We start from the raw sequence: 13,353 nt of genomic DNA on the forward strand, positions 1-13,353 counted from the left end.
CTACCTATTCAGCTTGTCCCCCAGGCCCTGGCTGTTTCCTTTCCTGGATTCCTCCCTTCCTCTCCGTATTGCAGGGTGGGTGGAAAGGCTACTTGTTGGGGGGGGGGGCTCTGCTGTGCCATTTCCTATGGAAGGTCAGAACCCATGACTGGACCTTCTAGAATTCTGCTTGTTCCTATCCTGTCCTGGTTCTAGTGCAATTTGAATGGGAAGTGAGGGCAGATATTCCAGGGAGGGTCAGCATGGTGGGTCCTTCAAGCTTACCTGGAGGCCGTAAAAATGTGCTTGGAATTGGTACAGATGGCATTGATGGGGCTGTCGTGACCTTTGATCTCTCCAATGGGTGTGAAGTTTTCCACATTCCAGACCTTGATGAAGCCCCCTCGGCAAGCACTCAGCAGCATGGGTCGGCCAGGGACAAAGGCCAGGGCACATACCCAGTCCTTGTGGGCATTTGGAATTTGCTGTGGAAGGAGAGTCATGGACAGTAAGGATTACCTACCTTGGCAATGGGGACTCATAAATTTTTCAGACAAGGAGTTTGGGGGAACTAGCATTTTTTGAAGTATTAGGGGAAGAGGAGAAGGAGGGGTTGAGTATGAGATGGGAGGCAAGCTCTAGTCCTAAATTACTCTGCCTTTCACTCCATTCCACCATCACAAAAGGCATCACAGATGCTAAGAAAGGTGGGGAAAAGCCAGGAAACAGAACGCTGATTGCCCTATCTGGATAGGCTTGACTTTTCCCTTTAGAGATTGCCTCTTTGGTAGCTGATTTCAGAGGCCCTGGGGAATGGATCTTTGTTCTCCCCAACATTTAGCTGGGAGCCCAAGTTTTGCAAATCCGCAAAGCAGGGCAAATAGGTTTCATTGCACAGTGATCAGACCTCAGTTGCAATTGCCTCTGAGAAGAGGAAGCAGGAGTAACTTAAAACATTCCAGAGAGTTTTAATGGATAGCGGGTCCTTCTCAAGCAGGGTTTGAGAGCCTGGAGAGATGGGGAGAGAAGACAGTAAGTGATGCTGGGCATCAGAAGCTGGGGGCAGAGGGTGGTACAAGGGACTACAGAAGGGGAAAACTGGAGGTGCTGTTGGCAAACTTAGCTGATTTCACATTTGGCATGCTCCTCATTGCCCTCCCTTTGTTGTCCCAACCTGAATGAGCTCCTGCTGCTCCAGATCCCACTTCTTAATTCCATTGTCCCGGGAACCACTGAAGAGTACATCGCCCTGGATGGCTAGGCACTCGATGCCGTCATAGTGTGGGGGCTCAAAGTTGTGGGTGGGGCTGATGTTGCCCATTATACTCTCTGCCAGTTCAAACATCTGTTGAGGAGAAGCAAGTACCTGTATATCAGGTAGTGGGAAGGATGCAGGATTCAGGCGTAGGTCTTGAAGCTCATGGGGTCATGTGTGGGAGAGATTTGCCACCTCCTTCCAACAAGTCCAGAGAAGCCAGATTCTTCCCCTAGACCTTGGGTTCAAATCTTTTCCTGGACCATATCAAACCTCCCCTGTCTTCTCACCCCACCATATCTTTTTGGGGGACCAGAAGAAATAATACTTTGAGAGTGAATGGGGGGGAATGGTTTTTTTTGGACTTGGATTTTTTTTAACCCTTGCTTTCTGTTTTAGTATCAGTTCTAAGACAAGAATGGCAAGGGCTAGAAAATCAGGGTTCAGTGACTTGCCCAGGTCCTTGTGACTCCTAAAATGGAAAGGAAGGGCTTAAAAAAAGGGAGCAAGAGAAGGAAGTTCAAGACACAATTCCTGCCCTGATGAAGTTCCATCTCGGTGGAGAGATATAATATATACAAGGACAGAGATAGGATCTGGAGCTGTGATTTAAACTGGTACAGGGAACTTGTAGTCGAGGAAGTCCCCTCTAACAATGCAGGCTGGCACCTTCTCTGTAACTTATGGTCTCACTAGAGCTGCTGAGATCAGGGGTGACAAACTCAAAGAGAAACTGGGCCATTACATATGCCCCCCTTGCCCCCTGGCAAAACCACATATCAACATTATCTATATTCTAGTGTAGTTTTATTTATTTTGTTCAGTATTTCCCAATTACATGGGCCTAATGAGAGACTGAATGCACTGGAGGGAACGTATGTACCAGATCGAGTGTTAAGACACTTCTGGCTCAGGACGTCGAGAGATAAAGTGTCTTATTCCAAAGTCACAGCATGTGTCAGAAATGGGACTTGAACTTGGGTCTTCTCAGTCTTAAATGAAATCATATTCAAAAGTATGTGTGTGTGTGTCTTCCAGGCAACTCAATCTGTCGACCTCAGTTTCCTCATCTGTAAAATGGGGGTAATCATAGCTCCTACCTCCACGGATTATTGTAAGGATCAAATGAGAAAATAATTTAAAAGTGCTTAGTAGAGTCCCTGACACAAAGTAATTATAATAATAACTAATCATATAGTACTTACTATGTGCTAGGCACTGCGTTAAGTTCTTTTTAATTATTATCTCTCACAACAACTCTTGAAGGAAGGTGTTATTACCCCATTTTACAGATGAGAAACGGAGTTAGGCAGATTATGTGACTTGCCCAGGACAAACTCTAGACTTGGGTTTTTCTTGACACCTAACTGCAGTCTAAGTGAATCCTTACTAAAGTTGGGGAGAAGGGATGTTCAATGGTTGTTGGGAGCCTTGTTTCCAGAAATTAGAAGAAAGAGGTCAGGAATTAACCATCAGAACTTTGAATGTCTGGGGCAGCTGGGTGGCTCAGGGAATTGAGAGTCAGGCCTGGAGATGGGAGATCCTGGGTTCAAATATGATCATGGACACTTCCTAGCTATGTGATCCTGGGCAAGTCACTTAACCCCAATTGCTCTTACTGCTCTTTGTCTTGGAACCAATATACAGTATTGGTTCTAAGATGGAAGGAGAAAGATGGAAGGAGAAAGACGGAAGGAAGGAAGGAAGGAAGGAAGGAAGGAAGGAAGGAAGGAAGGAAGAAAGGAAGGAAGGAAGGAAGGAAGGAAGGAAGGAAGGAAGGAAGGAAGGAAGGAAGGAAGGAAGGAAGGAAGGAAGGAAGGTGTTTGGGACTTGACTAGAGATTCTGCTCCACAACTTGACAATTCTGAACCTTTTGAACTTGTTTTATTTTCCTTGAACTTAACTAAGAAAGTTTTGCTGAATGGGCCTTCTCTGCCTCAGGTAAACTATGGGAAATCCAAGCCAGATTAGGGAAAGGCTGTGGAGGCAACAATCAGGAGACACAAAAAATGTAGCTCTGTCTGCCCCTCTGAAGTGCAGAAGAGGAGACCCTCAGGTGAAGCTAATGCTAGATCTTGGGTATAGCATGCTATGAGAGTCCCAGGTCTCCCTAGGAAGTTGTAAAGGAGGCCAATGCTGTCCAGCTGGCTTTGAAACACTCCTCAGAGGGGCTGATCTTGGCACTGATCTTAGCATCTTCTCATTCCCTTAGTGTTTCAGAGATACCAGAGCAGCACCTGGTGGGGGTTTTCTGTTATTTCTCATGTGTGCCATGATGATCAACCCCCCCCCCTTTTAAGCTACCTGCATGCAGGGGTAATTTCATTCTTTGTTCTTGTGTCTCCATTGCCTAGTACATAGTCAGTGCTGGTGGACAACATGTTATCCGTGCTAATATGTTACCCCCTACTTTATTTTATTTTATTTTTTAAACCCTTACTGTCTTGGAGTCAATACTGTGTATTGGTTCCAAGGCAGAAGAGTGGTAAGGGCTAGGCAATGGGGGTTAAGTGACTTGCCCAGGGTCACACGGCTGGGAAGTGTCTGAGGCCAGATTTGAACCTAGGACCTCCCGTCTCTAGGCCTGACTCTCAATCCACTGCGCCACCCAGCTGCCCCCTACCCCCCTCTACTTTAAACCATCAAGTACACATCCTCCCATTGCCCTTTGGGTCAACTTGCACTTGATCCTTCTGAGATTGCAGGGTTCCACGATTCTCAGTCATAAAGGACTACATGAAGGGTAATGAGGAGCTTTGGCAATGTTAAATGTTATAAGTTACCTGACATCATTAAAATTATTGTCCAATTCACCAGATGTAATCTAGCCCCAGTGGCTCCTAGTAATTCTGTGTGCAGTTTATTGCCCATCTATGGCAGCTGGAAACTATATGGCATCTGGGCAATATCTTTTCCATCTACTTTGTTTTTCTTCTATAAATGGCCAAACCCACCTCTTTCAAATGACTATGGATTCTGCTGAGACTTTTGGTTGTTTACATGACATGAAGAAGTGCTTTATGTTATCTGTGGATAGAAGCATTTGTAAGAGCTTCCCATCAGCTAAATTATGTATGCACAGGCCATCTTGTGGCTGGGATAGCAAAAAACACCTCTCTCCCGAGCTTATGTCTTGAAACTCAGTAGGTCATAGAACAAAGTTGTCCCTATGATGACATCTGTCATAGAATTCTACCTGATTTTAACATTTGCTTAGGAAGAACCCTATTTCAAGACTTTTAAGCTGCATTTTTTTTCCACAGAGCCAATTAAAAAAAATCAGCATATGATAGTAAAATCTTGCATTCTCTATACAATTTAGTCTGTTTGGTGACTGAAGATTTGATCCATAGCAGAAAATAATGCGTGAAAGAATGCTTTTTCTTCCCTCATGCTTTTTTCTTTGATGCATGCATAGACCACTCTCCTATTGATTTTATGAAGAAAAGAAAATAGGCGTGTGGGATTGGAATCGCTAGTGGGTTTTGGTTTCTTTTTTTGGGGGGTGTAAAAGTATCATTCTTGTCTTCTGTGAGACATCTCAAAAACTGATTCCTGTATTTTAAAAAATGGCATTGTTAGAGCCAGGACACTCCTGAAGGACTTATGGGAAAGAATGCTAACCACATTGAGAGAAAGAACTATGGGAGTAGAGGTGCAAAAGAAAAACATCACATGTATATATGGGTGTGTGATTTGGAGTTTTGGCTTTAAAAGATCGCTCTATACCAAAAATGAATATTATGGAAATAGGTATCAAGTGACAACATTTGCACAACCCAGTGGAATTGCTTTTTGGTGCTGGGAGGGGAGAGGGAAGAGAGGAGGGAGAGAAAATGAATCATGTAAATAGGGAAAAATATTTAAAAATAAAAATTATTATGAAAAAATAAAATGGCATTGTTGGGATAACTAGGGGACGTAGTGGATAAAGTGCCAGGTTTGGAGTTGAGAGGACTTGGGTTCAAATTTGACCTCAAACACTCCTTGGTTGTGTGTCCCTGGGCAAGCCATTTAACCCTGACTGCCTAACCCTTGCCCTTTTGCCTTAGAGTTGTTACTAAGACAGAAAGTAAGGGTTTAAAAAATTAAATGAAGTAGTCTTGTTTCTAGAGTGTATTACTTCTGTTAAGTATTTGATCAGGCTCAATGGTGCTTTCCATTTTCATTTTACCTGCCACTTTAACTTCCTAACAAAATACATTTATGTACTAACGTACAAATGTGTTGTACTACATTATAGTGAGATTAGCCTATGAAGAAAACACATCTATACCTCCAAAGATGTCCATAGGAATGATGGGGGATGTTTTATTTCACATCTACATGTTGTCTTCCTAATTTCACCTACAAATGATCTTGGCATCCCATGACTTTGCTGCATTTCATTTTTCCTGAAGCTGGTTCTCATCATTTAGTGGGGTGATACTGCTCCAAATATTTCATCATCCTCTTCTGCAATGTTATGCAAATGAGTTCATACTCTAAACTGGTGCTACTCTTAGTTGCTGTCTCTCTTAGTTTGGCAGGACATTCCAGGTGGCTTTTTTCCCATCAATCAGTGCCTTCTTTTGATTGCTGTGACTTACCTAAGGTTCATGATGCGATTGATGCATGGATTTCTACTTGCAGATGGGGAATTAAGTGATGGATCAGGTCAGCATTATTATTAATCTTGCCATGATTGTAGTCTACCGGAATTTTAAGGACAGCTCCCATTGAAGGAGACTCTTTTCCTAAGAAGAAACTGTACCCCTGGTAAGCCTTTCTAGTATTAATAATGCTTCCACTTTTCATTTCTCCCTCCCACTCACAAGTTGTGTTGGGGGAATTGGAACACTTACTTTCTACTACCACTTTCAGACTCTCCTACTGCCATCACAGTAGCCATCTTTGCTTTTCTAAGGTTAAGTCAATTCAAATTTATTATTATTTATTATTACTAGATCCCAGTAGCTGTTATCTATCAATCTCCTTCCTTTCTCAAAGAGGTTTGTGCTTAGGGGACAGCTGGGTGGCTAAGTGGATAGAGAGCCAGGCCTGGAGATGGGAGGTACAAAGCTGGCCTCAGACATTTCTTAGCTGAGTGACCCTGGGCAAGTTACAACACCCATTGCCTAGACCTTACTGCCCTTCTGCCTTGGAACCAATACTTAACATTAATTCTAAGATGGAAGGTAAAGGTTTAAATAAACAAATAAATGAGCTTTGTGCTTGGCTCAAAAAGTCTTCTTCTGCACCCCAACTTCTTCCCTCCCTCTAAGGGACTTTAACATCTATGCCGATGTTCCCTTAAGTGTCCTAAGTTCCCAGTTCCTCATGACCTACTCCTTCATGCCACTTCAACTATACATAGAATTTGTCATAACCTTGATTTTGCCATTACCTCAAGTCTTCCACTGTTGTGTTCCAGAAGCCTGAATTTCCTTTATCTGATCTGAATATTTTCTCTTTCTATCTCTCTTTTGGACTCCCTTCTCCTAAACCTACTCTTTGTCTTCATCAGACCCTGCAGGCTCTCCATTAACTCAGGACTATCTAGGGCATCACACCTGCTCTGGCTACACACCCTTCTCCCTTCCAGAGTTCCAAAGCTGACCTCCTCCATGAACATTCAAAGTCTGTATCTCTTCTACTTTCAAATGACTTACTTTCCCCTGAAACCCTCCCATCTTCTGAATTCTGTTATTGCTGTCAAAGTTATGCCCTTCCTCCCAGGAATCCAAGGTTATAAGCCCAACATCACCCTCAACTCCTCTTTCTAACTTAAGTCATGTATCTAATTGTTTGTCTTGCCATTTCCCCCCCCTACAATGTCTCTGGCATGCGTCCCCTTCTGATAGAACAACTGGTCTCATCTGAAGACCACTTTCCTGGATGATCATAATAGCCTCCTAATTGGTCAGTCTGCCCCAAGTCTTTTCTCCCCTTGCTTCATGCCTGCTAAAGGGGTTTTCCAAACATACAAATCTGATCATGTTACCCTGCCTCTGCCCTCAATAAGCTCCAGAGGCTCCTTCTTACCTCCATCATCCAAGATAAGGTCCTTTGTTTGTCATTTAAAACTCTTCCTCTCTTTCTGGTCTTCCTTTATTTTGCTCCCTTCCACTCTCTATCTACAGTCTGGATCATCATGGCCTGCTTGCTGTCCCTGTCACATATTTTATCTCCTCTTGCCGCATCTTTGCATTGGCTATTCTCTGTGATTGGAAGGCTACCGCTGGATAGAAGGCTGGGCCTGGAGTCAAGAAGACCTGAGTCCAAATATGGCCCTCAGATGCTTACTAGCTGGGTGACTCTAAGCAAATCACTTAACCTATTTGCCTTATGTTTCCTCAACTGTAAAATGGGGACAATAATAATAATATCTATCCTGCAGAATTATTGTGAGGATCAAATAAGATACCATATGTAAAAACATTTAGCACAGTGCCTAATAAATAGATGCTTATTGCTTCTTGCTTAAATCCCTGGAATTCACGTATAGCCAGTACCTTCACATAGTGATCTTTGGAGCCAGTCACCACAAGATCATGGTGATTGGAGGTCTGGTTGACCGTCAAGCACATCACGGGACCAATGTGGCCAGTCAGCTTCCCAATGGGCTGGAACCTGCTTGGGGAGAAAAGTGCCTGAGTGGGACATTGGGCAGAACCAATCCTCTGGCTTGGGATGTAAATAAGGACTGGGGACAAGGACCAGTCTGATAAACAAAGCAGCATGGCTGGATGACTCCAAACCCAGTTTCAGATGAAGAACAGGAGACACTAATCTTCAGATATCCCAAAATGATTGTGAAGGGGCCAGATTACTCAGAAGAGGCTAACGTCCGAAAGCAGAAGAGAATGAGTAAAAGGCAGGTGCCTAGCCTGATCCAGGGAGAATAACGACTCTAAATACCCAGATGCTTCCCCAGGTCCCCCTCACCCCTACACATACCCAGAGGAATCCCTGACCCTGGCTCCCAATCCATCCATCTCCACCCCTGACCTGTTGAGTTCCCAGACACGGACTGAGTTGCCAGAGGCAGCATAGAGAATGGTGCCGGTGGGGTTGAGGGCAATCTGGTTGATCTGGTGTTCCCCTTGAGCACTGGTGATGGTTCGATTGGTGGTGCTTGCGCAGGCGTCTCCGGAGATCACTTGGCCTGAGGACCTGCCAGCCCATTAAGGAGCACAGTTAGACCCAGCTGTAGCCCAGTGGGCCACCTCCAGCCTCTCATAAACATCTCCTACTATCTCCCCTTTTCAGGAAACCTGCCCAACTTCATTGATAGCAGCTACTTCCCTGGATCTCCCCATCCTCAAACCCACTCATCTCTGGATTTATGGTGCAGGTACCTTCCAGAGCTGACCTAGATTTTGGATCCCCAGCTTTAGTCTGCTACTATCACATCCTTTAACTGTCTGCATCTTGGGCTCTACTCAGATTGTAAGCCTGAAGTGGAGGAGGTTACGGGAGGGCAGGGACTACGTCTGGGGAGATCGCTCTTCACACTGCATGCAGATGAGTGCTGTGCATGGGCTCATGATGAAGACCTGTCCATCTCTGCCCCTTCCTAGCAAACCCTTGGATGAGGATAGCTGTTTAGTGTGTCACCTAACCCTTCCGTAATTCCCCAAGGGATGCAGGAAGCGAACAGGCCAGCTGATGGAACCAACCTCCCCTGTTCTAGTGACATCAAAGGGTTAGGTGAAAACAAAGTTCCAAGGGAACCCCAAGAGACTCATGATGAAAAAACTGCTATCCAAGGAAGGGACTGTTGGAATCTGATTGCAGACCAAAGCAGGCCATCTTTCACAAGTTTTTTTTTAATTATATGTGTGATTTGGGGAACACAGAAATATGAATTTCATCAAAGCACTGATGTAACCCATTTCAGATTATGTCGTGCCTCAAGGGGAAGGGGAGGGAGGGAATTTGAATCTCAAAAGGTCAGAAGACAACTGTCACAAATTGTTTCTACATGTAATTGAAAAGAGATAATTCAGTTAAAAAAAAAAAGGGGTTATACTAGCTGGTGGCAGCTACACAGTGCCCTGTTCCTGGATCCTCTCCCACTGAGGGATCCTGACCTGGGAAACTGTGCCATCTGGCTGGGTGACCCCTTTGCTCACCATTCCACTAAGTCAAGCCAAATTGATCTCAGCTCTTCTAAAGCATTTCTACATGCATGACCCTGGATGGGCATGTGGAGAGTCCTTCTGAGGGGGGAGCAATTAGAATCCAATCCCTCTGGGGCTATTGGGAGCAGCCTTCAGTAGGTCTGGGGCTAGGATGGGGAGGTACCTACGTGAGGGTGCGGATGCACTTGGCGGAATCCCGGATGTCCCACACCTTGATATAAGAAGTAGAGACGGAGAACACCAGACCCAAATGGCCACAGTACTTGATAGAAACAACATTATTGGGATGACCCTTCAGAGAGGCAATCTCCTGCCCCGTAACCAGGTTCCACATTTTGCAGCTTCTGTCTGTAGGGGAAGAGACCCCAGGGCAGGCATGGGTTCATTTGTCAGGGTTCCAGCCAGTAGGATCAGTGCTCCCCCTCTCCCCTCCCCAGGCACAAGACTTCCCACCACTTTGTGTATAGGAAGGGTATGGTACTGGGCACCAGGAATTTAATAGAATAGAAGAATCTGTAATCCCAGTTCTCACACATAGACATTCATGTAAATGACACAAGACACAAACAAACAAAACTAGTAGCGACTAGAAAGGGTTTTGGGCATTAAATACTGGGATTGGGCAAAGGAAAGGAGCCAAAGGTGACAAAAGTCAGGTGAGCTTAGTCAAGGAAGGTTTCCTGGGGACAGCCATGTGGCTCAGTGGACTGAGGACCAGGCCTGGAGCTGGGAGGGTCCTGGGCTCAAATCTGGCTTCAGATACTTCTAGTTCTAGCTATGTGACCCTGGGGAAGTCTCTTAACCCCAATTGCCTAGGCCTTACTGGTGTTTTGCTTTGTAACTAACACATAGTATTGATTCTAAGATGGAAGTTAGGGGTTTAAAAAAAGGTTTCCTGGAAATAGTTAATGTTGACTAGTTGTTTGAAGGAATAAAGGGATAAAGGAATAAAGTTAACAGAAAAGAAGGAGTTCCTAGGCAGGGGGAAGGGCTTAAGTGAAGATTTGGAGATAGAAGGTATACCTAGGGGCAAGGAGTTCTATGAAAAGCAGAGAGGCTAAACTGGAGAGATACGAGAAATTGTATACACACACACACACACACACCTATAATACATATAAGGAAGGCCCATTAAGGGGGCCCCTTAATCCAGACCTCCCTAGTGAACTCTCAATAACTGGCCAAGATAGATGGCACTTAAGAGACACAGTAAGGAGACCCCCATCCCAGAAGCCCCTCCCTTCTCTCCCTTTTGGCTGTATCTCACATACCTTTTGATCCTGTGAAGAGCAGCTCATCAGTGGCATCCAAGCAAAGAATGGGTTTGGTGTGACCCTCAGCCACTGAGACACATTGCAAAGGAGCAGTCCGGGCACTCTTTGCTCCACCGATGGGGCTGATGATTCCCCTTTCCAGGGAGAGAGAGGAAAAGAAATTAGCTGGGCAGAAAGGCAACCATAGGCCTGAGCTACAGTTCAAAGGAAGAATGATGAGGAAAGAATGAAGAAGGGAAAACCAGAGACCAATGGCACAGTTTCACAAAAAAATTCCAAACGTGTGTGTGTGTGTGTGTGTGTGTGTGTGTGTGTGTGTGTGTGTAAGAGGAGGAAAATATCAGTTTTATAAAGGCCAGTTTCTATGGCAATTATCTATGTTGGCCTAAACTAAAGAGGGGCACTATGAGAAGAGATAAGAGGGAGGAGACATAGCCTCTGACTTCTTGAAACTCCCAGTTTGATAGGAAAGACATGATGCCTACTCTAACAGGAACAATAAGATAAAAACTAAGACAGAGAAACAAGAACAGAATTCAAAAGCAATTAAAATTAGAAACTTAACTACTAGATTTCTCTTCCAAAATGGTTCCTTCTTGGTTAAAATAGCTCATCTGATGTCTGATTCCCTTCATTAATCCATGTGGGGAAATAGGAGAGAAGTACAGACAGATTGTCTGACAACTCCTCGTCACCATGCTCTTTCCTCTATTTAGCTCTCAGTAACTAGGTATTATTACTCAGTTTTTAATGGCTTAAATATGCTAAGTAATGAGCCTACTGCACACTCACACACAAACACATGTGAATGAAGACACATACACATCTACCTTCTATTGGGTCAGTGCAATCAGTTGTCACAACATGCCAAATACTTTTTAGAAATCTCAGATTGTGTCTCATTTCACACAGATTTAGTTGGGTTAGGCGTTAGAGCTCTGAAATATTAAAACTAAATTCTTGTTACTCTATTTCTTATTCAGATCTCCTAGGAAACGGAGATCAGCTTTATTAGGCATTTGCTGAATCTCAAAAGTTTTAGCCTCTTGTCTAAATATGATTGACACTCAAGAGATGTCTATTGACTGAAGTAGATTCTAAGAATAAAGATCCATTCCTTAAATAAAGTAAAAGTGTCTCAAATATAGGAAAGATAGTATATATATATATATATGTATATATATATTGATATCTCTCTCTACCTATCTACCTCTCTATCTCACTAATCTATCTATCTATCTATCTATCTATCTATCTATCTATCTATGTAATCACTAATCTATGTATCTATCCATCCATCCATCCTTCCTTTTATCTATCTGTCTATTCACTAATCTTTCTATCCGTCTATGTATCTATCCATCCATCCATCCATTTATCTATCTATCTACTGATCTATGTATCTATCCACCTATCTATGTATCTAGCCATCTATGTATCTGTCTATCTAGTAACTAATCTATGTATGTATCCATCTGTCTATGTATCTATGTATCCATCTATGTATCTATCATCTATTTATCCATCCATCTGTCTAGCTGTCTATCACCTATCTATTGATCTATCTATCAATCTACATATATATAGAGAGAGAAAAAGAGAAAGCATTTGGAGGACATTATGGCATAGTGAGTAGAGAAACTGAATTGGAGCTGGAAGACCTGTGTTCAGGTTCTGTAGGTCTTAATCTCTGACACATAACTAGCTAGGTGACCCAGGCAACCCTCAAAGTTACACATTAGTTACCAGTTTCCATCGATAGAGGGAGTTTTACAAACCAGGATAACATCAATGAAATTACAAATGTGGACCAAATCTATTATGAGGTTCACATATGTAATCTTTTAACATGGAAATCCCCACACACATGAAAGCATGGAAGAGCGAAAATAACAGTGCTATGGTAAATAGTTCCATAAAAGGGCTTAAACTCATTAGAAATTATTTTTATATGTGTGTATATGTGTATATCTATGTATGTGTACAACATATCTATATTCACATGCATGTAAGTACACACATACACATATAGCCATTGGAGGGGCAGACAGAGACAGAGACAGAAAATAAGAGAGCTAAAGAACAAAAGAGGATGAGAAATAGGGAGAATGAGAGATAGCAAGAGACAGAAAGAATGAGAATGGGAAAACAAGAGAAAGTGAGGAAGAATGTGAAAATGAGAAGAAAAAGAGAATAAGGGATAGAGAGAACAAGAGAGATCACAAGAGAATGAGGTCAAATGATTTATCCATTCCCACAAGCATCTTTCATATAGCACAAAAAATAATGAGAGAGAATGTGAGAAAGAGCAAGAGAAAATGAGAGTCAAAGAAAGAAAATGAGATGGGAATGAGAGAGAGAGAGAGAGAGAGACAGACAGACAGACAGACAGACAGACAGAGACAAAGACAGAGCACAATCACTAAAATGTATTCTTGTGATAGTCCTTTCAAGGAGAAGATCCTATTGAATATGTGGGCATATGTAGCTGAAATCACATAAACACAACCTGTAATTCATTCCCCATTGTCTTGAGGGACAGTTATCTTTCCATGGATTGCTGCTATTCATGACCTAGAAGAATTCCCAGTTCCATACCCTCTCAATTTTCCACACTAGTGGAGAAAAGGTACAGATGATACAATATAACAAGAAAATGATTAAAAAAAAAACCTCAGCTATTCTTAATGGTAAAAGAATCTGACTTCTAGTTATCTAA

General features: G+C 43.1%; 1 protein-coding gene across 12 annotated transcripts in view; it reads right to left on the minus strand.

The window, feature by feature from the left end:
* KIF21B (kinesin family member 21B) overlaps positions 1-13,353 on the minus strand; it is a 77,365-nt gene that overhangs the window by 6,269 nt on the left and 57,743 nt on the right. For 8 of the 12 annotated variants that reach the window (XR_008916143.1, XR_008916142.1, XR_008916141.1 and 5 more), the window contains 6 exons: positions 10,632-10,768; positions 9,528-9,708; positions 8,225-8,389; positions 7,729-7,846; positions 1,154-1,324; positions 265-464 (listed from right to left, as the gene is read on the minus strand). Coding sequence is in view for 6 of the 12 variants with exons in the window: in XM_056815703.1 (XP_056671681.1) it covers positions 265-464; positions 1,154-1,324; positions 7,729-7,846; positions 8,225-8,389; positions 9,528-9,708; positions 10,632-10,768 (972 nt within the window). In the remaining 6 variants the exon portion in view is untranslated. Of the gene's footprint in view, positions 1-264; positions 465-1,153; positions 1,325-5,521; positions 5,982-7,728; positions 7,847-8,224; positions 8,390-9,527; positions 9,709-10,631; positions 10,769-13,353 lie in introns of those variants that run through there. The other 4 variants (XM_056815707.1, XM_056815706.1, XM_056815705.1 and 1 more) reach the window with 4 other exon arrangements.

The sequence above is a fragment of the Monodelphis domestica genome, chromosome 2 (genome assembly GCF_027887165.1).
Source record: "Monodelphis domestica isolate mMonDom1 chromosome 2, mMonDom1.pri, whole genome shotgun sequence".
In the NCBI taxonomy this organism is placed as follows: domain Eukaryota; kingdom Metazoa; phylum Chordata; class Mammalia; order Didelphimorphia; family Didelphidae; genus Monodelphis; species Monodelphis domestica.